This window comes from Heloderma suspectum, chromosome 6, assembly GCF_057233095.1.
Source record: "Heloderma suspectum isolate Gila_16-S chromosome 6, 16-S_ref, whole genome shotgun sequence".
NCBI classification, from domain to species: domain Eukaryota; kingdom Metazoa; phylum Chordata; class Lepidosauria; order Squamata; family Helodermatidae; genus Heloderma; species Heloderma suspectum.
The window spans coordinates 71,386,992-71,412,974 of NC_139463.1; the positions used below are offsets into that span (position 1 = coordinate 71,386,992).

At 48.3% G+C, this 25,983-nt stretch overlaps 1 protein-coding gene across 6 annotated transcripts; it reads left to right on the forward strand.

Annotated features, from left to right (window-relative positions):
- The first annotated feature begins 680 nt into the window (after nt 1–680).
- Nucleotides 681–25,198, forward strand: PHOSPHO1 (phosphoethanolamine/phosphocholine phosphatase 1). Of its 6 annotated transcripts, none has more exons than XM_084804812.1 (3): nt 681–707; nt 19,305–19,417; nt 21,718–25,198. In XM_084804812.1, exons 2-3 carry the CDS (start codon nt 19,373–19,375, stop codon nt 22,477–22,479), a joined length of 807 nt encoding a protein of 268 aa, XP_084660938.1. In that variant the 5' UTR covers nt 681–707; nt 19,305–19,372; the 3' UTR covers nt 22,480–25,198. The 6 variants fall into 6 exon arrangements, with proteins under 6 accessions (XP_084660938.1, XP_084660936.1, XP_084660935.1 ...); XM_084804810.1 differs by lacking the exon at nt 681–707 and adding an exon at nt 2,845–3,000; XM_084804809.1 differs by lacking the exon at nt 681–707 and adding an exon at nt 3,516–3,687.
- The last annotated feature ends 785 nt before the right edge of the window (nt 25,199–25,983 follow it).

Genomic DNA, 25,983 nt, shown 5'->3' on the forward strand with positions numbered 1-25,983 from the left:
CCACCCAAAGATCCAGTTGTACACGTTTGTATGCTTGATACTGGTCACTTGACCAGCTTTTGTGGCTCTCTGGGTAAGGGCAGTTGTGGTGAAAAGTTTGCAAATATGGCCAAAATATCCGTTTCCAAAAAATCTTCCTAGGAACTAGAGTGAAAAAGAAAAAAAAAATACACAGTAGAACTCGTGAGAATGCTGACCACACATTTCTTAGATTGGATTTGTGAATGTGTAAATGAGTTTGTCACAGGAATGCATAAGCAGTCAGTTTCATCATGAACAGAATTTCTGATAAGCCTTGTCTGGTTTGGACAGAACTTGTGACATTGGTACCCGTCGCAGGCGCTCTTAAATTTAGGACAGATCATAGGCATTCTTTGGTAGTTAATGTAAAACCCCCAAAAGTAGCCGTTTTCTAGAAGGCTAAAATAGTCTTTTCAAAGACCACACCCTGCGCTGTAATGACCTGTTTCCCTTATCTCTCTGAAGCATGCGGTATTGAATTAGAAGACTGTGTAAAACCAAAGATACTTTAGGTGTTGCCTCAGTAAGCTGTCCACAGAATTTTAGGGTGGAGGTAGGCTTGTTTAACATGCCACCCTTTGCTTAGAACCCTGTAATCTAATGTTCTGTGTGGCAGAGTCTGAAATCTATAGTTAGCCATTAGCAGCGTGATGTTTTCCAGCTGTGGCAACTCTCTCTCTCTTTAAGTGAGTCTATTTATGTTTCTTTGGTTTCCAAGTCTTTCACAGAAAATAGTGAAGCAGAAGCTGGCTATATGGTGTAGATGCTTAATTTGAAAAGTTTGAAGTTTTTTCAAAAATGGTGGAAAGAAGTATTAGATGTTAGGAAGCACACATTGATTTCTGCTTTGAGAGAGAAGAGAAAATTGAACAGTGTGAAGCTACTCTTGCATACTGGGTACAGCTCCAGTTATCTTAAGACTGTGATAACAGTACAGATACATGTGATGTGCCCTTGACTGGTTGCTTAAGCATGAATAAGGGTGGTAGTTAAGGCCAGGAGAGAGAACTTGCTTCTCCAGACTGTATTGGGCGGTGGGGGGGGGGTGTTCTCCCTCCTAGAACACAAAAAATCAACACAGTTGTGCTTTAAAAGTTGACAGAACTGTGTTCTGTTCAACTGTGCATTGTATCTGAGGTCTTGCAATTGGTCTTCCCAGATATGCACTTTATTAAAACTTGTAATCATACATTTGGCAGGGACCTGATAACATCTCGTTAAGTGGCGTGTTTCATTTGCTTGAGCTCGTTACACTGGATTTGGCAAATTGAATTCTGTAGGCTGACATGTCTGTCTTTTGCCAAACTGTACCAAGGTGTGCCTTCACTTTCGCAGCCTGCTTCTGGGATTTTTGGAGTAGGACAGTGCTGGAGATCTTAAGTACTGCAACCAGAAGAAGGCAATGGTTTGGGGAATTGGTAGGGTCAGAACAAAAAGATCCCTAATATGCAAGCACAGCCTTAGAATTAACCGTCTTTAGAACTAACTGTCCCAGGGTTCTCTGGGAAGACAGAGTGACACTTCAAAGCAATGTCATTCTAGTGTAGCTATGCCCTTTGACCATGAACTCGGCATAGTGCATCGATATGATATTTAGGTTCCTGAGGAAAACAAAGGAGGCTTTATTGTGCTGTGATCTGCTTTGTGGTCTGAATTACAGGAGTTGATCTGTGGTGGATGAATAGTTCCATTTTGCAGCATAAGGTTGGACTTGATGTTTTTTTTAGCCTCTCCACCACTGTCTAGGTATTCACAGCTGCATAATTCTATTGTATGCACCACACCTGGGGGGGGGGGAGCTCCTGTGCCCTGTATGAATGTACATCCTATTGTAAAGGCAGAGCTCTTTGTTTTTCATTGGTACTGCAAGACAATTCTTTATGTCAGATATATGAAGCAGATTCTGAGTGAGACCATTGGTCCATACTGTCTGTCTGGCAGCTGCTTTCCGAGGGTTCAGGCAGAGATCTTTCCCAGCCTTGCTAGCTAGCCTCGATCCTTTAAAACTGGAAGTGCTGAGGATTGAACCTGGACTCCTCTGCATGTAAAGCATACACTCTGATACTGAGCTGTGACCCTCTCCCATCTCTTATTCATGTGTGATGCCCAACTGGAATTGGGAATGACCAGTGCTAGGATTGGGTACTCTGATGCATAAAATAGAGTGCCCGTTCTATCCAAATGGTGCTCCGGGGGAGGAAAATACCTGCTGTCTATGTAAAGTTATGAAAACTGAGAAAATGTACATAACTTCCCATTTTTTGCCTAATTTTGATTTTGCTAGTCATGGGGAGGGGCATTGGAGATTTCAGGTGGCATTGCTCAACCCTCAAATACTTTACAGTATATCTTTGTAGGCATAAGGCTAGAACAGTGGAGGCTGGTGGCTCTGATTTCGGTGGGCCAGTGAATCCATTCTGGGGTTCAGTCAGAACCAGCCAGAACTCTAAGGGAGTTATCCAAGGTGCTGAACCTATTTTGGTGATTCAGCACCATGAATAGCTCCTTTGGAGTTCTGGCTGGTTCTGACTGAACCCGAGAATGAATTCACAGCTGCACCGAAATCGGAGGCCATCAGCCTCCACCGGGCTAGAAACTTGTCTGGAAAGCTTTCTTTGCCCCCACGGAATCCCCGGCATCTACTCAGCTCTGCTAGTTTGGACAGGTCACATTTAAGCATTTCCATGCATGGTCTTAAGATCTTCATGAAAGGGCCGGGGGGGGGGGGGGGCTGTTGTTGTTGTTGCTGTTACCTAACCAGGTAGGGAAGGCGTCGTAATAAAGACTGTGAGGCTTATCGGAAAGATCTCCCTTCATACTCCCGGGGTGGTGGTTCTCGGAAGCTGCAAGGATGGCGCAAGAAGTTCTTGCTTGTCCCGGTGATCCGAAAAGGATGGGCCTCGCGACCCAATTAGAGCTCATTTGGGCCCTGGCACTTCCCGTTGCGTGGCTCTTCTCCTCGGGATGGCACAGGCACAGGTTGGTTTCTGCTTCTGTCTCCCCCCCCCCGCTTCCCCCCCCCTCTTTCTCTTAAATGGATTTTCGAGCCCCCTCCGGTTGCAGGCAGCTGGCGACGCCGGCCCACGCGTTGCAAGCAGCTCTCCTCGAGAAGTGCAGAGAAAAGCCGCGTCGGCCACGGGGCAAACTTAGAGGGGGCGCTTCTCTTTCTTTGCGGTGTCCGGGGGGGGGGGGGGAGAGAGAGACGGTGGCGTGCTAATGGATGCTCTTTCTCTGTTGCGGTCTCTCCCCGTTTGATCTGTGCCCAGGAGCCCTTCCGATTGGCTGCCTCCCTTGTGACGTGGGGGGACTGCAGTTGTCCTTATGTATCAAGCGCCGGGCTTAGTTTCCGTCTCTTTCGCGAGACCCAGGATCGCGGGGCTGGGAAAGGGGGGGTGGGGGTGGCGGGGAGCGAGAAGCAAGGGAAGACCCGGGCCTGTGCTCAGACCCCTCCCCACCCTCCTTGAGGGGAGAGGGACAGCTCCGTGCTGGGGGTCGCTGTCAAGGGAGCCGGATGCGGAGGGGAAAGCTTTCCCCCCCCCTGACCGAAGTCAGAGCGCGATGCAGTGAGCAAAAAGTTGGGAGTCTGAACTGAAACTAACGCCCCCTCCCCTCGCCTCCCCTCCCCTCCCCTCCCCTCTACAACCGGGATCCAATCCAAGATCGCACGTGAGTCTGCCGCACTTGGGGCGGGGGGTGGCGGAGAGAAGTGTTCAGAACTGGCCAAGGGCAAAGGGGACACTGGAGGAGGTAGATGGTGCTGGGACCTCCGGAGCGCAGGCATTGGGGGCCGGGGGGGGGGTAAAAAATCCACGTGCTGTTGATTGGCAAGGGGGTGGGGTGGGGAGAGCATTTCCTAGCGTAGAAGTTGTGGGAAGGGGGCGATTTGGATGATAACTTAGTGAAACGGGGGATGGAGAGCAAGGACCAGAAAGGGAGGGGAGGTCCGGGGGGGGGGGTCGAGGTTAGTAGGTCAAGAATTAGTACTGGCGGGCAGGGGGTTGGGAACCAGGGATGCAGGTTTTAATCTTTGCTCTTGTGTGTGTGTGTGTTTATAATCTAGTCTACAGGCTGTGGTCCTAGTGTGTGTTTCCACGTTATCCTTTTCCTGGGGAGGGGTTTCCCCTCTAGAGGGGGTTAGAGCAACCTGGAGGAGGTGGCTGAGCCAGAGGAGCCGGCGATCCAAGGGCCGTCTCGGTCATTTGAGGATGCACATCTGCACACTGTGTTGCAGGCGGGTAGCATCCGTCTGCGATGGGGCAGAGCAGAGGTACACACGCAAAAGTTGCCCTGAGGGCCTTCCCTTCCGGGCCCAGTGGCCTCCTTGGCTTTTGTTTGGACGGGGAGGAAGTGGCTTATTCTCACAAATAACACTACTGTGGTTTTCTCAGTAGCGTTTTTGTTTTGCTCCGGCACCTTAAAACAGGTGAGGAGTTTGTGAAATCCCTACTCATTTTTCTTTCAGTTTCATTGACCTGGGTGGAGGGGGCAGAGGGATGGAGAATGCATTTTGCAGGCTGGATCTTCTCTCTTGGTGGCGGGGTGGGGATGCTTGCTGTGTTTGAGAATTCCTAGAATTAGAACGAGAGGCAGAGAGGCTGCTAGTTATCCCAGGACATGCCCTGCCACTTTCCCCACAATGTGTTGGACTGCAGTTCCCATCAGGCCCAGATAGCATGACCAGCAGCCGGCAATGGGAGTTATCATCCAAAACATCTGGAGAGGACCAGCCTGGGGAAGGCGAATAACACAGCAACCTTGCTTGATCTGGGTCCTGTCAGTACCTGGATGGAAGCCTGCCCAGGAACCCTACGTATACTGCCTTGAGTTTCACAGAAGAAAGGCTGTGAATGAAATAAATACATATGAAATAAATACATAAACATAAAATATTTGCCATTTTATGGGAAGGGAACAATGCCAGCTTCTGATCCAAAATCCAGAAAGAGTCATAAAGACATTCGCAGGCTCTAGAGCCAGCAATTGAGGATTTTGGAACATTAGTACAAGACAGCAAGGACGGTGGTGTGTTTGGTGAGCTAAGGAGGTGTCGTCCATACTAGGGGCATTTGGGGGGCTTAGGAAGAGAGTCTGGAAAAACAGTTCAGCTGGTTGGGCCATCAGTGCCAGGCAAGCTGGCCTGGGAAGTTTTCACAGTGAACCATGCAGGTTGGAAGAATCTGGGAGGTGGTGGGATTTGGGGGAGGCTATGAAATACATACAGAGCTGGATCTCTGGCTCTGCAGTGTGTCAGGAGGAGGAGAGCTTTAGGAGTACTTCTGCTGTGGTAGGGGACAGCCCAGAGTAGTAAGTGTGCATGGAGTTGTCACAGTTTGTTTCTTTTCCTGCAGCTTGCAACACATTTTGGTAATCCTTGCCTTGGCCATTTCTAAACTGTGCAGCCCAACATTGTTAGTACCATTTTACAGATGGGGAACTGAGGCAAGGAGCGGCTCGTTCAAAGCCAGTAGTTGAGCAAAATGTTGAACCCAGTACCTCCCAGGTCTGCAGCTCCTGGTTTCGTTTTGCCAGTGCTATTGTCAGAATTAAGGGCAGCAGCATTGAGGGATTTTTTTAACGCCCCGAAGTTGACAGGTGCAGGGCTTAAGATCAGTAGAACAGGAATTCTAGAGGAAGGGAGAAATCTTCAAGGCTGTGTTTGTGTCATGGTAGCTGTGACTAGAATCAGATTTTCCCATTTGGTCCTTGTGCCATAAACAGGATTGTATGTGCTCTGCAGAATTCTGTACCTCAAAATGCAGAATTCTGTGTCCTTGCAAATTAAGCCAATTTACATATTTGCTATTTTGCATCATATAGTTTTTGTTGGGGCAGAGTATAGAGGTACACAAGACACTTGAAACCTGGACTATTGGGAATACTGCTCAACCCCACCCCTTAAAAACATTGCATCAGTCATTGCCTCTGTGTTTCAAGTCTTGTCATCCTTAAGTGCTAGAAACTTGTTTTTTTTTAATATTGAAAACTAGACTGAAATGCTAAATTTTGTGCACACAGCAATGGCCATAAGAAATGGTGCCCTGCCAATGTTTTGGACTAAAACTCCCATAATCCCTGAGGATTGGCCATGTTTGGCTGGGGCTGATGGGGGTTGTAATCCAAAACATGAGGAGGGCACCAGGCTACCTATCCCTGCCCTAGACTGTAAGCTGGATCTGATGCCAGTATGTTGTAAAATTGTTTAATGCAGCTTACCCTATCTAAAACAAAAAAAAAAATCTCTATGCAGGCTACAAAATTAAAAAATTACACAACATTGTAATAACTACAAAAAACTCATTAGTTAAAATGTTTAAAATATTTTAAACCAACTACTTAAAACCAATATCTAAAATGTTTAAAATATATAAAAACAACAACACAGAACAGTTCTTGTCACTAACCAGTAACTGGTACCAGAGAGTGAGGTAAGATTATAGAATGTTACCTTAAGGCTGCAATCCTATGCACATTTTCCTGGGCTTGCTTCAGAGCAGGTTTGTTTAGAATTGCACTGTAAAAACTGTATCTTGCCCTTAGCAAATGAATCCTGGGGTTTTACTAGGGGCGCTACAAAACTTTGTTGCCCACTTCCAAATGTGCACGGGCAGGTCTAGTTTGCTTGTGCCGTCTGCCAAACCTTCACCCACACGTACACACCCACATCATTGCAATACTTCTTTCCTCTTACATTTCACCTCTTAAATATCTCTATGCGTTTAATTATTGTTATGTATTACAATTATATCAGGATGCAAATCCTTCTTACATAGCTTACAAGTAGCATCAACCAATCATTCATAGAATCGCAATACACAATATTTTTGAAAGAACAAGTGATTGGGATCCTTCCCACAGTACTAGATGGTCCTTTAGGGGAAGTGGGACAGTCCGGCTGGAGCAGTCTCTGCAGTGGCATTCGTCTGCCTGCCTCTTCTGAGAGCCTTTCCACAGGACAGCTGGTGGTGTTAAACTCATCTTTATGGTATCCCGACTCAGCTTCCTCATGAATCAATAGCCTCTAGTTTCTCACCCAATTGTCCTTGGCACATCCTTTCTATGTCCTTCTTTTCTCTCCACCTGTCCCCCCCCGCCCCCGGCCCGGTAACAAACTGCCATACCAACTTATTACACCCACGTTCTCATCGCCTGCTGTTTGGCAGAACAGCAACACTGAATTTAGGGCATGTTGTGAAGTAGTGGTTTAGACACTTTCAAATATAGCATCGCGGAGATCCTCCCCAAACAAGACCGCTGTTTTTCTGGACGAAGGGCCTTCCAATATAAATACAGGCTTCTCCATACAGAGTTTTATTTCATTCCCTTTAAATTTTCCTTCTTGTTTGTTCTTCCTTGGACTTCTCTCTCTCTCCTCCCCCCCCCCCACACCACAGTTCTTTTTTCTGGGTCAGTTGTTTTTCCCTTCTGGGACTGGGGTGGGGGGACTCCCACAGACCAGCTGCCATCAGGCAAGTACTGTGTTGATCTGTCAGTGGAAGAGGAGATTTTAGACTCTACCAGCTCGCTCAAAGAAAAATCAACAATGGAAAGCTAAATTTAGAAGCTACCTAACCTAAATACCTTTTTGAATCCCCTCCTCAACTAAAGCCCTTCCGTGAAAATCAAGCAAACCTCCTCAAAGCTCAGTGCTTGTTCCCCTTTGTGCAGAAAGTGAGTGGCATTGTGAAGAGGAACAGCATCCATGGACCTACATAGGCCACCCTGGCTTCAGATAGCAGCATGAAGGTGGCCCTTGCAGTGTGGAAGACCTCAGACAGGGTGGGGTGGCTGTTGCCCTACCTCACAGGGTGGTTGGAAGGATAAACCATGCTTTGGGGGTAAAAAAATGGGAGAGGGCTGTGGCTTTAATACCCTGTTTGTGGGCTTCCAGGAAGCTTCTGGAAACAGGATATTGGACTCGATGGGCCTTTTGTCTGATCTAGGAGGGCTGCTCTTATGGGTGCCCCCCCCCCAAGCAGGCTGAAGTATACAACCCAGACACAGATTTACCACCTTGGTGGGAACAAGCTGAAGAAATAGAAGCCAATGTGGGTCTGTGGGGGGAAGTCATAGAATCATAGAATAGTAGGGTTGGAAGGGGCCTACAAGGCTCAATGCAGGAATCCAAGTCAGAGCATCTTGGCAGATGGCTGTCCAGCCTCATCTTGAATGCCTCCAGTGTGGGAGAGCCCACCACCTCCCCAGGCAATTGGTTCCATTGTCGTATTGCTCTTACAGTCAGTAAGCTTTTCCTGATGTTCAGCCGGAATCTGGTTTCCTGTCACTTGAGCCCATTATTCTGTGTCCTGCATTCTGGGGTGATCGAGAAGAGATCCTGGCCTTCCTCTCTGTGACAGCCTTTCATGTACTTAAAGAGTGCTATCATATCTCCCCTCAGTCTTCTCTTCTCAAGGCTAAACATGCCCAGTTCTTTCAGTCTCTCTTCATAGGGCTTTGTTTCCAGTCCCCTGGTCATCTTGATTGTCCTCCTCCGAACCCTCTCCAGCTTGTCTGCATCCTTCTTAAAGTGCGGTGCCCAGAACTGGACACAGTACTCCAGATGAGGCCTAACCAGTGCTGAATAGAGGGGAACTAGTACTTCCTGGGATTTGGAAGCTATGCTTCTATTAATGCAGACCAAAATAGCATTTGCCTTTTTTGCAGCCACATCACATTGTTGGCTCATATTCTGCTTGTGATCTACAATAATTCCAAGATCCTTCTCACTTGTAGTGTTGTTGAGCAAGTATCCCATAACTTGCAACTGTGCATTTGGTTTATTTTTCCTAGGTGCAGAACTTGGCATTTGTCCCTATTAAATGTCATTCTGTTGTTTTCTGCCCAGCGCTCCAGTCTATCAGGATCACTTTGAATTTTGTTTCTGTCTTCCAATGTATTAGCTGTCCTGTCCAATTCTGTGTCATCTGCAAATTTGATCAGCATTTCCTGTGCCTCCTCTGGGGTTACTAGAGGCTGAGAAAAGGTTTAATCCCTGAATTTCATTCCTTTACTTCTTCCCACATAAGTGAATCAGTACAATTCATTCTTGGGCTTGGGGCAAGTTACGTGTAAGTTCCTGTGTGGCTTGATGGTAGAGCCTTGCTTTGCATGTAGAAGGTCCCAGGGTCGATCCCCAGCATCTCCAGGTAGGGCTGGAAAAGCTCCTGCCTGAAACCCTGGAGAGCTGCTGCCAGCCAGTGTCGACAATACTGGGCTAGATGGACCCATGGTCTGTAGACTCAGGTTGACAGCTTCCTAAGTGCTGTACCGGGGACACTTAGAGTGAGAGCAAAACCTTCTCTTCCATCTTCGACAACCTTGGCGAATCCCCCTCCAGAGGACCTGGCAATGTATAAGCCCCCCTACACATATTGCCCATCACGATGACAAATATTCTGCCAGTGGTGTTGCTTTGGGGGGGAAAATACACAAGTTCTGGATGGATGGCATTAAATTGAATACAGCTACGATGGAGGCCTAATCCTTGGGCATCGCGATGGGATTATCCCTTTGAAAGGAGATGGAAAATACTCAAATGCTATCTGCTGTCCCTGCGTCCCATCTTGCTTTGACATTTCCCCCAGCCCTGCCCAGTTCTAGTTGTCCTTTGTGTGGACCTTCCATTGTTCACAGCACCTGGATTGAGAGGAGGTAGCAAAAACACAAGGGCCATGCTGCACCAGCCCAAAGGTCTGCCTTGTTCAGGCAGGGTTCGATCAATATGCGTGCCGCGCTTGCCCGTGGGAAGTGTGGCGCCGCCTTCTGGCGCGTGTGATGAGCAGCTGGTCCGCTCCCCCTCCTTTGGAGCTGCAGGGGTGGGTGGGATCATCCAATCAGTTGCAGGGTGATCCTCACTGGCTCCAGAGTTGGGAGGAGTCATGGGATTGTCTAGCAGCCTTGTGGCAAAGAGTCGAGCTGCGCCCCCAACCCCTGCCTGCTGGGGAGTGGGAAAGGCAGGCTGGTGGGGGGAGTGTTAGCTGCTCAGTAGCACACACTCTTGACCTCTCCCAGCTTTCCCTTGGGAAAGACTGGGTGGCTGAGTGTCCTCCACCCCAAGACCCAAAGGTGGGTGAAAGCATTAGATGCCCCTCCCCAAACATCTGGGGAGTGGCGCCTTGCAGTGGACACTTCCTCCCCCACACATTCTTTCCCTTCAGAGATGCTGGGGGGGGATGTTGACACAGGTAGACGGCTGGCACATACCTGTGGGAAAACGCACAAGCGGGACATGAAAGCAATATTTTATATTTTTACCCTGCTTTTCAGACAAATGTTGCTCACATGAATAGAAAAAAAAGAGTGGTCCTTCCACCTGTGAAAACCTCAGGTTTACAAATGAAAAAGGCAAGACAGACAAGAGAAAAAGCCATGCAGGAGAGAGGTAGAAGTGGGAAATGTCTTTGACAATGCCAGAACAGGCACATAATGGTGAAGTATAAGCAGGCCTTATATCCAGTTGGATCCTGCCCGACTGGTGGTCTTGCTTGGGTAAGGATGTTGTGACCAACCCAGCAGCCCTTGTTCGCCTGACTGGGGCAGAAGCCAGAGTGTGTTTTCCCCTCTGCTCTGCAGCCTCTGGGCAACTGACCGTCTGGGCCAAGGGCTTTTCTGGCGGGGGGTGGAGAAGCATAGATTCCTGCCACTTCGCTTCTCATGCCCACTCTTTACCAGATAATTGTTCCTTCGCTCAGTTATGTCCTTGTCTTGAAACCCCTTCAGAAGTGTTATGACCGCCTTCTTCCCTCACCTTCCCGGCCACCCGTCAGGGAGTTGCCAAGTGTCGGACATGACTCAGCTGAGCTGTGAAGAGCAGTTTCCAGATGTTTGGTCTGCGCTGGGCTGCCAGTGGAGACGATGCGCCTCACAGGTTAAGCGGGGACAGCTGAAAGCTGCAGACGCTGTCTCCCTACATGACTCCGGTTCTGCCTCTTAACAGCAGAGGCAGACGTCTCCCTTGGTAGGAAGGCATCTTGAAGTCCGAAGCTCCACGCTTGTGTTGGTGGTGTTCTTTCCTTCCTCGGAGCGGCAACAGGTTGACGTGGAGGCATGGGGAGGAACTCCGAGGGAGAAGCTACTTGAGGAAAGGGGCACTTGGCGTAGTTTCTGAGCTGCCTTTGCCCAACTTGAAACATAGCTAGGCTTCCAGCTGCAGAATGAGAGGGAGCAGACACAGCTCTGGATCTGAGTCACAAGGGCCAGTTTTCACATGCTCCTCCCAGCCATGGGCTTTGGTCTGTGACCCTAGGTGTGTCACAGCCTCTCCGTCAGTCCCTGCATCTGTGAAAGCAGGCACACGATTCACTTCCTTGTGTTCTTGGCAAAGAGCGTGGGCTTGATATATTTGTCGGGGCTTGATATATTTGTCTGGGCTTGGCACATTTACAGCACTGTCCTATATGTACCCAGAAGTGAATCCCATCGAGGGTTCAATGGCAGCTGTTCCTAGCTAAGTGTGTATATAGGATTGCAGCCTTAAAGTGCTATAGGTATGACAGGCAGCATGCTTTCGATGTACAGCTGGGGGGGGGGGATGTGTGGCCCTCTAGATCTTTAGATGCATCGGAATTCGACTCCCAGCATGCCTGGTCTTTGGCCATGCTGCAGGGGCTTCTGGGCATAGAAGTCCACAATGCCTGGAGATCTGCCTTCTGCCCATTCCTGCTCTAGATGATGTTAGAGCCCAACTCCTATCAGCCCCAACCAGCATGGCCAATGGTCGGGCATTATGGGAGTTGCAGTCCAACAACATATGGAGGGCTGCAGGTTCCCCACCCCTGGTGTAGTTACCCTGTGTTAGAACCAGTGTTGGGGTTCAATAATGCACAATCTTTTCCACCTCCCTGCTTTGTTGCTGCTTCCATGGATGCCTTTCAACGCTTGTGCGTTTCTGTCACTACTCAGGTATTTTTTAAAGCTAGCAAGGAAGTCCTGCTCTCTTTCTTTCAGTCATCTCAGCTTCCAATAATATCAGTGACCTTGCTTTTAATTGTTTTATTGGGGGGGGGTTTCCTTTTTAACGGCTGTTTGTGGAAGGTGGGGAGAGTGCCTCCAGGAGTAGCAGCCCCTTCAGTGACTTACTCAAAGTGTTGATTAATCTTTCTGTGAGAGCATCCATAACCCAAGGCAAGGAGTGAGCTGTACTTACAGTTGGCCCCCTTCTAAGATTTCAAAACCTTCAGAGTTGGGAAATGCTTTAAAGAGAAAAATGAGCTCCAACAACTGGGCCACTTCTCCGGAAAGTAATGCTGGGAGTACCTTCTGCTTGAAAAATCAGAATTCTGCACCAAAGAGTCAAATCCTATTCTCTCTATAATGAATTAATTAAAATTTAATTTGTATCTCACTTTCCCTTTGTAAGAATAGAAAAAATCTACGAAGTGACTAACAAGAAGTAAAAACACATTCAGAAATATAAAACTTCAGCACTGCTGATCACAGTTCATCAAAATAACAAAAGCTATTAAGAGCTTACAAATTAATATGAATTCATGCCAAGTGCTATTAACAACTCCAGAAGCATGCCAGCACAGTCTTGGCCAGCCCGCAAAATCCAACAGCCAAGTGCACATCCCTAGGGAGGGAGTTCCACAATGATGGAGCCACCACTGAAAAGGCCCTACTCTGAGGTCACCCTTCGTTTTCCAGATGGAATGGGCATGCAAAATGGGGCCTCTTAAGTCCATGAACTTAGATAACTTTAAAAGGTTGAACCAATTCATGGAGGATAAGGCAGTCAGTGGCTACTAGCCACATATTACCTCCAATATCAGAGGCAGTAAGCCTCTCAGTACCAGCTGAGGCACAGGAGTGAGAGGTTGCTATTGCTTTCATATCCCATCATGGACTTTCCTTAGTCAACACAATGCTAGATGAGCTAGGTCATTGGTCTGATCCAGCACAGCTCTTTTATTCTTATGAAGATCTTATTCTGTGGATAGGCTCATATGGGAGAAGGTGATCCTTCAGTATGCATATACTTGTTTATTCAGCTTTGTGTAGTAATCTTTCTTAGAGGTCAAGATAAACATTGGGTACCACAGACACCTTCTGATCACTAGGTGTTTGATCCCCTGTTGCTGTCTGAAAAGTACACTACACCTTGCCCTTCCATTTTCAAGTCAGACTGTGCAGCCACGAGGGCTAGAAACCTTTTTCTTTTAAACAAAAGCAGAGTGTCTCAGGAGGAAGAGTTCTGCATGGTAGCTGCCATATTGCTTGCTTGCGCAGTGTGATTAGAGAATACGTAACAGTGGTTTTGTTCCCAGCTCCACAGTATGCCCCTCTGACGTCAACTCGGCTTCCACGCAATTAGGGCTTCCACAAATGCATGCTGATGTTTGCATCAAAGGGCATGAGCTAAATCCGTAGCTAGAATCATAGCATGTCATAGAATAGTAGGGTTGGGAAGGGCCTATAAGACCATTGAGTCCAACCCCCGATAAATGTGTGCAGTTCAGAGTATATCTTGGGAAGGTGTCATGAAATTTGCAGTAAGCAGGAGTGAAAAATAAGCATCCCAGTTATATTTAAACCAAACTGGGACCTTTTTAACAGGCCAGCTATCTAATGATTTACAGGCAAGGGATCCATGTAGGGGCTAGGCACCATCTCTCTGTCTTGGCTTGCCAGGCTCAAGCCAGCCAGTGGGGAGGCATAAGGAGGACCCCCCCCCCTTAACAGCTTAGCTGACCTACCATGGCAGGACTGTGTTTTTTTTACTCTGACTGTGTACAGTTCCTAGAACATAATTATCTGCTGCCCTTTCATAACATCTAAAATCTGCCTGAGGCAGATGCGTCACTCTGCCTAATGATAGGGCTGGTCCTACCCCTGTTTTCCGGGGTTCCTCCCATCCAAGCCAGCTAGCATTCTATGGCTACTGTCTGGGGACATTTCTGTCTCCTTAGACTCCCCCTCCCCCCTATTTCTTTTTTAAGTTTGATAATTCTACAGACCTTGAGGTTCCCTTTACCCTGTGGATACCTCTCTCTTGTGTGTGGATGGTGTTGTTTTGGCTATGTAAAGACCCTCCCCCACAGAATTAGTACACTTTGCTGTAAGTATTTAGGATTGGCAGCTTCCTTCCTGGTCTGTGCAAGACACCTGGAATGCCAAGATAACCACTTCTGCCCGAATGGGGCAAAGGATGTCAATAACACTTGTTTCATCATCATAGATACCAGTGGAGCACCACTTATGTGCTTAAAAGCCAGTTCCATGGCATTCCATCCCACTCCCCTTCAATATTCCATCACACTCCAGTGTGGCCAAGGAACGGAACCCAGGATGGGTCTATGCATGTGAAGAGGTAGGGTGAGGGCAGCTAGGAACACGTGTGATTCTTAACCAGTGGGGTTGGCAGGGCAAGGAAGTTGGTTTGACCCACATTGCAACCTTGTCCCCAACTGCACCCCTTTTTAATTTATCCCACATAAGTGAATGGCCGCTATTCCCGGTTAAACCACACGTTATATTAATAACGTAGTATATGGCTGACCCCTCTCTGTTTTTACTCTAGTGTAAGTGCACGTGGCCCCAATTTGGATTGGGACCACAATACCAGGAGGGAAGGATTAAACCTTCCCCACCGCAATTGTCTGCTTCCTGAAATGACCCCTCCTTGTGGGGTGGGGGGTTAAAAAGAAAAAAGTCTCCACTGGTGTCAATGGAGTACTTTTTTCTTTCTTTTTTTTTAACCTCCACATGTCGTGGGAGGGAGGGAATTTGGAAAGCAAATAGTGCCTGGGGGGACGATGTCATCCTCCCCTCCTGGTGCACTGTGGTGCTGATCCAAATTGCGGCCATGCATGCTTACGCTGGAGTAAAAAACAAGGCGGGGTCAGCTGCATGATATGCAATTTAAGGTGATGTGCAGTTTGACCCTTAGAGGCACTGCGTTTGTGATGCTGTTGTGGCAAGGACAGTGCGAACTATAGGTATCCGATCACCTCCCTGGCAGGGATCCTGCAGAGCTGTGGAGTGCATGTCCAGGGCTCAAATAGGCACTGTGTCCCCCAAGAGTTGCTTCCCTCTGCACCCCAGCCATCCTAATGTTGAGCATTTTGCTCATCTCTGATTATTACCGCAGGACTTTTATCTCCACCACTCCGCTTCTGCTGGTGTCTGGCCTTATCCAAACAGCCAAAATGAACCAACAGCATCATTTTTTTCACTTAATGCAGCCTTTCTTCAACCTGGTACCCTCCAGATGTTTAAGACACTCTTTTTTTAAGGCTGAGAAAGTGGCCAAGGCTATATAATGAACCCGTGGCAGAGTTGGTTGGAAATGGAATGAATCCAGGCCTGGCTCTGGCTTGCTGCACCATTGTGGCTTCTCTGAAAAGGTTGCCCTGGGGTGCCAGCTTGTGCCATTCTGTGAGATGGTGTCTTTCTTTCCCTACTTGCCAGTAGGGATGTACAGACTGTGTGAAATCCTCTCCATCTGTGTTTCGCGGATTGTCAGGCGCTTTTCGTTCTGTCATCTGCCCACAGACGGATGCAAACATTTTTTTTCATCACGCGGAAAATTGCATAAGTATTTACGCAAGTATTTACATAATTTACCTCAATATGTAACGTTTAGTGTATAGTCTCCCTTTCCATTCAACGTTTCCTCAGCAGAAACATACGTATTTTTCTATGGCTTTATATGCATAAATTTCGGGAAAGTAAAAAAATCACCCCAAAGTCCACAGACTCCACACGGCCTGAGGGGAGCGCTCTGCAGTAGATTCCGCAAGTCAGATTCTTAGAAATTCAAGCTCCTTCTCGCAGGCGGCTGCCTGTGGCAAAACCAGTCCTGAAAATCTGACCAGCTCAGGTTGTCCCCCAAACTAAAAATAAAACCCGTTGCTCGTGGTGCCATGTATTGCTGTGCTTAATTGGTAGCATGTGGCATTGCTGACTCTGCACATCCCACATGCTCCATACTGTACTTGCCAAGCCGGGGGCAGCCTAGGACACAGAACATCCTGTGAAACCCAGGAGGGAGAAAACCCTCTCTCCTGCCCTCCTGGTGTTAGAACTTCGCCATCTGCTGGAGCGGGGATCCCATGAGTGTGTCCCAGCAGAGGGTTTTAAGCCAGCACTTCTCCAGGTTTCCTTTCCCCTTCTTAACTTTGGCACGGGAACAAATAGATCCCAATTATTTGTAAGATTCAGTTCCCCTCACTACAGACAGCTTTGCTATTCGCACCTTGGTGGTAGCCCACAAAGCCTTCAGCTGTTCTTTTTCCGATTTGAACCTAGTCAGTTTCATTCCTCCTTCAGTAATTTTACCCCTCTACAGAGTGGGCCAGGCACACCTCTAAACATGTTTGACGCACTGATATCAAGCAAGCTAGGTTTGGGGGGTGTGTGTGTGTGTGTTTAAATCCACTTAAATTTTTCTCACACAAAGCTGGTACTCCAGGCAAATTTCTTTTTTGGAGGGAGCAATCCTATGGCCGCTAGTCAGCGGCTAGACAGCCATAGGATATCTGGTTTTCCGGGGACTGACCTTCCCCCCTTCCGCACTGCCTCACGGGCAACACAGAACAGCCCCGCACTCTGTACTCCGAAGAGGAGTGTGGAGTGGCCAAAACGTGGCGTTCCGGGGCAGGGAAGGTGGAAATGCTGGTACGACAAGAGAAGCACAGAGGGAACGATATGTATTTGGGCAGGTAGTCCCACATATGGTGGTACTGGGATTGTCATGCCAATATTGCTTCAGGGTGTGTGTGTGTGTGTGTGTGTGTGTGTTTGCTAGATGACTTGCACACAGTCCAGACTTCCTCAAGTCTGTCATGTAAATAAGCAGGCTATACACAGGCTTATACAAATGTGCATTATTTGTGTGACAGAGCTGCTGTGGAAGCATGCTCACTGCATTGTCCAAAGCTACTTGTTCCTCTCCTGGACCAAGATGACACAAACCAGTCCTACCCATTTGCAGCAGAAGCTGGGTGTGCACAGCACTGATTGGCTAGCCTTTGTGACATCACGCATCCCCAGGATGGTTTTGCGATGCTTAAGATTAATTGTCCTTGTTTGTTTGTTTTAGATAAAGCAACTAAATGAATGTTTAAATGACTAAATATCCTTGTGGCACTTTAAAAAAAGTAAAGATGATAAAAAGGCAGGCAGCCCACTCAAAGCATGGGAGAGGGGCCAAATTTACAATAATCACCATTAGAATTGCTGGTGTGTAGGGCTGCCTTTCTCTACAAAGCTTCGTGCTGAATGCACTTTTTAGGGCCAAATTACAGGTTACATTGGAATTCCATGATTTTGTGTCATCAGTCATCCCTTTTCATTAGTAAATGTTGCTCTTTTATCCTTTCTGACCGCAAGATGGCAGTAGAACATAGGAAGAAGACACTTTGCCCTTCCACAAACGGTGCAAATCTCAAACAAGTTTCTGTCCGGAAGAAATCAGCAGTGAATGCTGGTTTATGTAATCCTAGCTGTCAAATTTGATGTGAGGTTATGCAGTTTGCAGTTCTGCTGAGTTCCAGACCCTCTTGAGTATAGTTTTTTTTATTTCTAGATCTCCTTCTACCCTTGACAGTTTGAGTAGCTAACAATGGTTCTACCTTTATTATTGATAAGTTTGGATGACTTGAGCTCAGGTCTTCTCCTCAGTCATAGACTTCAGTATCTGGTCTTGGGCAACTCCAAAGGGAAAGTGTAAGCAAGCTGCACTGTGGGTCTCACGTATGAGGTTTCCTGGCTGTTGTTTTTTTGTGCTCTCCTCTGATCAAGAGGAGCGTGTGCTGACGTCCTTTTGTGAGGGTCTTGAGGTGGGGAAAAGGGGATGAAAGTGTTGGGAATCTGACTGGAAGGGAAACTTTTGGGGGAAGGAAGGCAGAGTTCAGCCCAGGAGCAAAAGGGTCTGAGAGAAGCCCTTGAAGGAAGGTCTTCCAAGAGGGGTTGGCAACCAGCTAGCATCTGATGGCTACCCATCAGAAGCCGTCAAACAGAGCTTGACTGAGCTTAGACATTGGAAGAGTCGAGATAAGAATGGACCCCTTTTGCCTTAGTTTGACAGAAGTCACTTCCCCTCCTCCCAAATAGAGTTTTCCATGCCTAAACCCCACGAGAACCCCTTTTTTGGAGTGGTCCAATAAAATGTGGGATTTCACCAGAACTTTACAGTGATGGAGGAGTCCACTCTCCTGGAACCTGAACTCCTCCCTGCTACCCTGTGTGCCCAATTTATTTCTGGACTGATTTATTTATCCAATGTAGGGCGGGTGGAGCGTGTATGGGATCTTCTCCACGCTCTGGCCGCCTTGCATTTGCGGCTAGGCAGCTGGTTTCAGAGCAGAGGGGAGGCCAGATGATGCATAGGAAGCATTGTACCAGGACTTCTGCACTCCTCACCCCTCCTCGCCTCCAGGAACGCCCCCTTTTGCCCGCTCCACACTGCTCTTCCAAGCGCGAAGCCCGGGGACGATCCGCGCCACCTACAAGGCTGTGGGGAGGTGGGTTTTCAGAACCAACTTCCGAGATCAGTTCCCGGAAACCGAACAATCCTATGGCTGTCTAGCCGCTCTCTAGCAGCCGTAGGATTGTGCCCTTAAAGGGCTTTTACCCAGCCCCAAAAGGTTCCCAGAGTGGCTCACGAAGATGAATATTTAGGCAATCCTGCCCTCAGACCTATCATCTAAAACAGCCTTTCCCAACCTTGTGTCCTTGGAAGTGTTGGACTATAACTCCCAGCATCTACAACTGGCTGGGGGATACTGGGAGTTGTAGTCCAACACATCTAGAGGGCACCCGATTGGGGAAGGCTGATCTGAAAGATGCAGCACAAACCGGATTGGGAGGGAGGAGGAAGAATGCAAGCCCCAGCACCAGTTCCTCGTGTTCTTATCAGTGCTCTTTCTGGCAAGGGGTGCAAAGCAAGCCCTCTGCAGCTGCCCCTTCTCTGGCCAATGTATGGGGCCGGGTTGGACACCCCCTTGCTAGGGTGTTCTTCTTGGAGGTAGGGGAACAGCTCCCTGGAAGCCCCCGGTCCCCTGGCTGATGGCAGAGCCTACGGCACGCTGCCCCTCAGCTCTCCATCCCAGGGTGCCGTCTCAACAGCATGCTAAAGAGATGTCGAGAGAACACAAGCCTGTATTTTGTGCAAAAGTTCCATCTGGAAGAGATGCCGGAGAGCAGCAGTGATGATCAGAGCTCTTTGGGAGAAAAATAGACTGGCTGTTGTTGTTTTCAGCACGGGGAAGGATCTGAAGTGGGCAGGGCAGGCTGAGCAGAGGGTTGCTCACACACAAAAATGGTGATTTCTGGTTCCTTGGCAGCAAAGAGGCCTTATGCAGAGGGAGTTTTGACACAGGGATGCAGCGCGCTGGCTGCTAAGGTGCCGAAGATGAAAAGGTGCTTTGAAGGCGTTGGGCTCCGATGCTTCCTTAAGGTGAGCATGACTCTCGGACAATAGGCTTGTTGCAAGGATGGGGAATTGTGGCATGTAGCACCATCCCACACCGCGCTCTCTGGAGGCTGACGGCAGGGCCAGCCCTGCCATGCGGCAGGGTGACATGATTTGCTTCAGGGGGTGCCGCGAGTTGGGGACAGATGAAGGCTGGAATGGGATCTGGCACAGAAAGACCTTTTAAAGGATTGGTCTGGGGTGGGGGGTGGGGTGGCATCTGGACCCTGCTTCACGCAGCAAAAGGCCTTGGGCCAGTCCAGCTGAAGGCCTGAAGCCTAAGCAGCTGTTTGTTAGCTTAACTACTTTGCCTCTACTGCCCGCAACCTCTAGGCCACGCCTCTCTCTCTTCATTGGTTGACATTCCTCATTTCTGATTGGTGGGCTGAATCTATATAAGGTAGTGCGATGGCAGAACAGGAAGTGCAGGTATGTACATAAACGGGATAGTAGGAGCATCAGTGGAGATGGTGTGGGAGGGTCAGTCAGTCAGGTGGGGCTCAGAAACTCCACCCCCACCACACCACTAGCAGCAACTGTGAGAGCTAACCCCCCTTCTTTTTATTGAACCGAATGCTAAAAGATCCCAGAAGATCCACATTCTGTACATTCCGCATCTAATTGCCTGTGCAAATTTTCTGTGTGCATCATATCCCCTTCCCCGCCCCGCAAAAATCCTCAGTGCATTCTGAAGTTCTCCATTGTCATGTCATTGTCCTTTGGGGACAGTAGGATGAGAGTTTCAAGGACAGTAAATCGTCTTGCTCACTCCAGGATTAAGAGAGACGCAAACTCTGATCCCCTTTACAGATGGGCTAAGCCTCTTACGGTCAGAGTTGAAGATATATGAGGAAAAAGATTACGGTCCCACTAAGGCTTGAAGATTGCACAAAGTGGTAATCGGGTAGTGGTCATTTGTCTAAGTAGCTCAGCAGATTGCTGCAGTCCCAGCTTTGCTGCCCTCTCACATTTTTTAGGCTTTTATCACACTGGACTTGATACAGGAAAATGGATGGCAAGTCCCTGATATTCAGAGGCCCTGATAATTTAAGGCAGGGAGGTTAAAGATATTGCTCAGTCACAGATGCTCTGTGAAGATCGCACTCTGTTGCATCTCTCCAAGGATTTTTAAGGAACAAAGCTGCTAGTCCTTTTGGATGCAGATACTTTAGCGGCGGTATCTCCTTTGCATCACCTATCAGAGTTGATCCGAATGGTTCTCACAGTGACTAGGGAGTAAGCAGTTCCCATAAGTTGTCACTGTTCCTTCTTCCCTTCTCCGTGGATTATACTGTCTGTCCCTTATACTAATAACCCCGTGGCCCAGTTGGAGTCCACCAGGAAAAGAGCCTTCGGTGTGGTGGCCCCCTTCCTGTGGAATTCCCTGCCTTTGGAGGTCAGGCAGGCACCAGCGTTGTGTTCCTTCTGGTGCCTCCTGAAGACATTGTTATTTTGAGAGGCCTTCCTTGCGTGACCAGCCGTGATTTATTAAATTCGGCCTTATTGGAATTTGTCTTTTTTTTTTAATGTTTTAACTGTTTTAACCTAGTGTTTTATTATTTTACCTTTGTTGTTCACTGCTCTGAAATCTTCTGATGGGGAGCGGTATATAAATATTGTAAATAAATACATAAATAATAAGACCAGACTAAAACAAAACAAAGGACAGTTCAAGGAGTTTGCTTAAATTATTTCCAATCATAGTTATGGATTTTTTGCTTTGGTTAGGGCAAAATAGAGGTCCCAAGTCACATAAGGATCTCCACCTATTCGCGTGTGAAAAGGAGCTTCTGCAATGGATGTGCCTCGTTTTACTCACGCGTCTTCGCCAACTTTACCTGCCCTTTCTGGCACCCCGATAATGCTTCTGCACATAGCTCCCCACATCTCAGGTAGGAAGGGGGCAAAGGCATCAAACTCGGAACTAATGAGATGGAGTAAAATCACTGAGCTATTAAATATATATACTGGGGCATCACTGTAGAAACAACAGAGAGATCTCTGTCAGGCCACCCATCTCTTCCCCCACTCCACCACCAGGGGAAAGGCACTCTGCCCCTGTTATCACTACAGGAGGCATTGTAAGTCACTGTAACACAGGGATGGACAACGTATGGTCCTCCAGATGTTCTGGCCTACAATTCCATTGGCTATGCTAGCTAGGGCTGATGGGAGTTGTAGGCCCAAACATCCGGAGCGCCAGCAGTTTCCCACCTCTGCTGTGACGAAAGAAGCACATCCAAATAGGTGTCCATTAATGTGTCCTGGGCTGCTTGTTGTTGCAGGATGGGACTATGGCTGCCCCGCAGGGCCAGAAATACCTCCTCATCTTTGACTTCGACGAGACCATCGTGAACGAGAACAGTGACGACTCCGTCATCCAAGTCGCTCCGGGGAAACAGCTTCCGGAGTCGCTGCGCCAGACCTTCCGTGAAGGTCACTACAATGAGTACATGCAGCGTGTGTTGAAGTACCTGGGAGACCAAGGGGCAAAGATGTCCGACTTCAAAGCGGTCTACGAAAAGATCCCCTTCTCTCCCGGCATGCGGGACCTTCTGCAGTTCCTCTCCAAACAGCAGGACCGCTTTGAGATCATCCTCATCTCTGACGCCAACATGTTCGGCATCGAATGTGCCTTGAAGGCCGCCGGGGCCTACTCCCTCTTCCGTAAAATCTTCAGCAACCCTTCAAGCTTTGACAAAAGGGGCTCCTTCACCTTAGGCCCTTATCACTCACACAACTGCCCCCGCTGCCCAGCAAACATGTGCAAGCACAAGATCCTGACGGAATACCTGGCTGAGAGAGCCCAGGAGGGGGTCAGGTTTGAGAGAGTCTTCTACGTCGGGGATGGAGCCAATGACTTCTGCCCTTCCACGGCCATGAAGTCAAGCGATGTGGCGTTCCCGAGGAAAGGCTACCCGATGCACCAGCTCATCCTGGAGGTGGAGAAAAACCAACCCGGGACCTATCAGGCCACTGTAGTCCCTTGGGACTCGGCTGTCGAAGTCTGCTGCTACCTTCAAGATGTTCTCAAGCGGAAATGTTGAGGAAGAGCACGTGGGGGACGATGCAGCTGCTCGTGCTCCCATCCCTGCAAGCAGTTCGGAAAGATCTGAACAATTAACATCACACCTTTCTCATGCTTGGCTTAGACTCTGGGTTTTCTTCCTCTCTTTGCTCAAAATCTGTCTCTGGATCTTCCCTTCCTTCGGTCTTGAGACAATGCTCTCTCTATGCAGTTAGGAAATCCATTCAAGGAAGGGTGGGTGGATGCTTGGCCATTTATATATAATTGTTTTGTTTGCCTTTTAAAAAATTCCGCGTTTGCATTCCCTAAAGCCACGCATCTATTTTCTCTCAAACTAGTTCTCAGAAGCCCTTTGGACAAAGGAAAGGTGTCTGTTGCCACCAAACACATAGCCAGCTATGTGTCATCCTGCTCCATCTTATACAGGGGTGGGCAACCTGTGGCCCTCCAGAAGTTTTGGCCTACAACTCCCATCAGCCTTAGCCAGTATAGTCAGGGGCAAAGGGTGATGGGAGTTGCAGGCCAAAACATCTGGATGACCAGAAGTTGCTCACCCCTGATCTAATAGGTTAAACTAATAGAATAGTTTATTAGCAGTGCTTTAACTCAGAAGGGCATTGTGTGTGTGAGTGTGCTCATGCGCGCGCGCGCATGTGCACATGTGTGTATGTGTGTGCAAATATTTCCAGCCAGAAAAGGGGGAGCTAGAATGGTTATTCTAGCCTACACAGTGGCTTCCATGCTTTCTGGCCCCTTTGCAGGAGTCTCCTCCCTGCTGAGCTGAACCACCTAGGCCAAGCATGTTGTGAGCCAGCCTTCCACAACCCAGTACACTCCAGATCTTTTGGATGACAACTCCCAGCACCCCTGACCCTTGGCCATGCTGGCTGTGGGACTGATGGGAGTTGAAGTCCAAATAATCTGGAGAGCCCCAGGTTGGGGAAGACTGATCTAGAGGTATCATGTGGGGGAGCTGCAAGAAACAAAGTGGTGTTTGGTGCCCTATTGCTCTAAGGGCATGCCCAGATCAACGTTCTGGCCCCACTTCATTCCAATTTTGTTTCTTGCTGCCCTGGTATTGATCTTCGCACGTTTCCCATTCATGCAGGGTCTTCCTTCTTGCAATTGCAAACTTAATGTTTTCTGCTCGCTCGCTCGCTCGCTTGCCCTCCCTCCCTCCCTCCCTCCCTCCCTCCCTCTCTCTCTCTCTCTCTCTCTCCCTCTCTCTCTCTCTCTCTCTCTCTCTCACACACACACACACACACAGCGCTAATATAATGCTGATTTTGCGTGTGTTTGCATCCATGCCCTCCCCGATAAACTGGGAGTTGGGGTGGGGGGTAAGATGTGTGGAGTGGAGACAGGAGCACGAAGTAGATAAATTCTGGCTGGACTTGTTAGCAAGGTGTGTATGCCGGCAGAGTCCCAAGATGCAAATGCATCACTTTAAATATAAAGGGCCCATCTCCACTAGAGCCATGTGCTGATTTTATAACTGTTTGTATCTGTGAATGGGTTCTTCCAAAGGATCCTGGCATTGTAGTTTGTGGGGGTCTTAGGTATCCCTGGACCCCTCACAGAACTACAGTCCCATGTGGAGAGGGAGAGTCCACTAGACCAGTATAAGATGTGCCCACAGGCTTTAATGATGGCGAGGGAGCAGGCAAGGGACAAAGACTAGAAAGAGGGAGAGTACAAAACTTTTGATCTAAGCCAGTGGGGGAAGCTTGTCCCTTTTTAATGAGATATAAGGTTTCATGCAACCCCCAGTGCTGTGCTAAACTGCAACAATAGGTGATGGATCAGACAATATGTGGATTGTGTCATTCCTTGTGCCGTTGTCAGGAGCAGGCTGCACCTGGAAGTTTCCTGTGGTTGCACCCTAATTCCTGCCAGTCTGCTCCATTCTATTTTACTGTAGGATTTCATTCTCCTCTCCACAGCTGCTGTCCTAGAAACCACCAGAATGCACTTCTTCTTAGCTTGCTGTCTGCTTATCCATTCCAAATTGCACAACCAGACCATCTGCCTGCTGGTCTCTCTCTCTTTTTTTAGGAGATTTGACTGGTTTTGCCTTCAGCTGATCGGTATTCTGTTTCCTCTGCAATTTCCATTTGTTGTTATCATTGTCCAGGATCAGCCCAAAACATGAGACAAAAGACAAGATGTCACCTTCCCCCCCACTCCCCATTCCATGAACAAAAGCTGACCGGACTGGCAGTTGAACTTCACTTCCATGGTGGTGACAGGGCAGCATCTTCCAACGTACCTGAGGGCAACTTAGGGGGTGCAGAGCAAGTCCACATGCCACATACAGCTCTATCCAGCCCACATCCCTCAGCACCTGCTGTCTGAGGTGGCTGACTCACTCTGCCTCATGGTAGGGCCAGCCCTATTATTGTCTCCTGTCCCTCTCCTCGTCTGTCTGTTCTTGCTGGAACTTAAAAGCCATGGCAACTTTTTTCTAAGAATTTCTCCGAAGTATCTAGCAAATATTTCCAGTTTAAGATGTCTTTCATATTCTATGTTGGCTTTGTATGATCTGCCTCTATATTTTCAAATGACTGTTTTCCTGTAGCCACCATGGCACCTGGTTTTGTCATCCTGAAATGTTGTATGTATGAACTCTCTACCCTGACAATACTGGGGTGGGACTGCTGCTGTTTTCCCTACTCCCCTAGCCTACCTGGGAGCTACCCTCTTTCTCATAAACCCGCTTCCCCACCTCTCTTGGCCTGTGGTGCAAAGACACTTGTTGTTGGCAATCCATCATTTGATAACTCATCCCTTCAGGTGGTTTTTCCTTAATATGGGTGGTTTCTCATATTAAAAAAAAAAAAGAGGAGGAGGAATTAAAGGGCAAAGAAAACAGAAATGTTGAGAGTGCTGATCCCACTATCACGGCAAGGTGCAGTGGCTGCTTGAGGTGCTGATCTGGGAGACCTTTAAGCAGTGGTGGGGAACCTGTGCTCCAGGGCCCCCATCCCAAGCAGCCCACAAATCCTTCTGGGGTGGCTCTGAGGGGTGGTGAGAGAAAGGGTGGCTCTGTCCACCATCAAGTGCAGGCCCCAGGTGACTTTTCCCAACTGTCAATGGTCCTTCATTCAAAGAAGTTCCCAACCCCAAATAAGTTCCCAATTCAAGGGTGGCTGTGTGGGAAATAACTCCGTCCCATAGGCCCCCATCTAATGGGAAATTTGTTTGCACAAGCACCACATCAGCCAACCAAAGAGGATGCCATTCAGTTTTTCCACCTCCAGCACCTAGACATGAAGCTGCCTTCTAGTCGGTCAAACCCTTGGTCCACCTAGCCAAGTTCTACAGCTTTATCCCCCACCCAGCCTGAGTAGAACCAAGCATGACCACCACCTTCTGGTAGTTCAAGAAAACAACCACAATGCACTTCAGTGATGTTTATTACAATATCAGGGTGAAGACAGGGCAGATGATACTGGCTTAAGCGATAGTTGCTTCAGTGAGGGCAGAAATAGGTACTTAAATGCACCTCCATAGCTACTGTGTA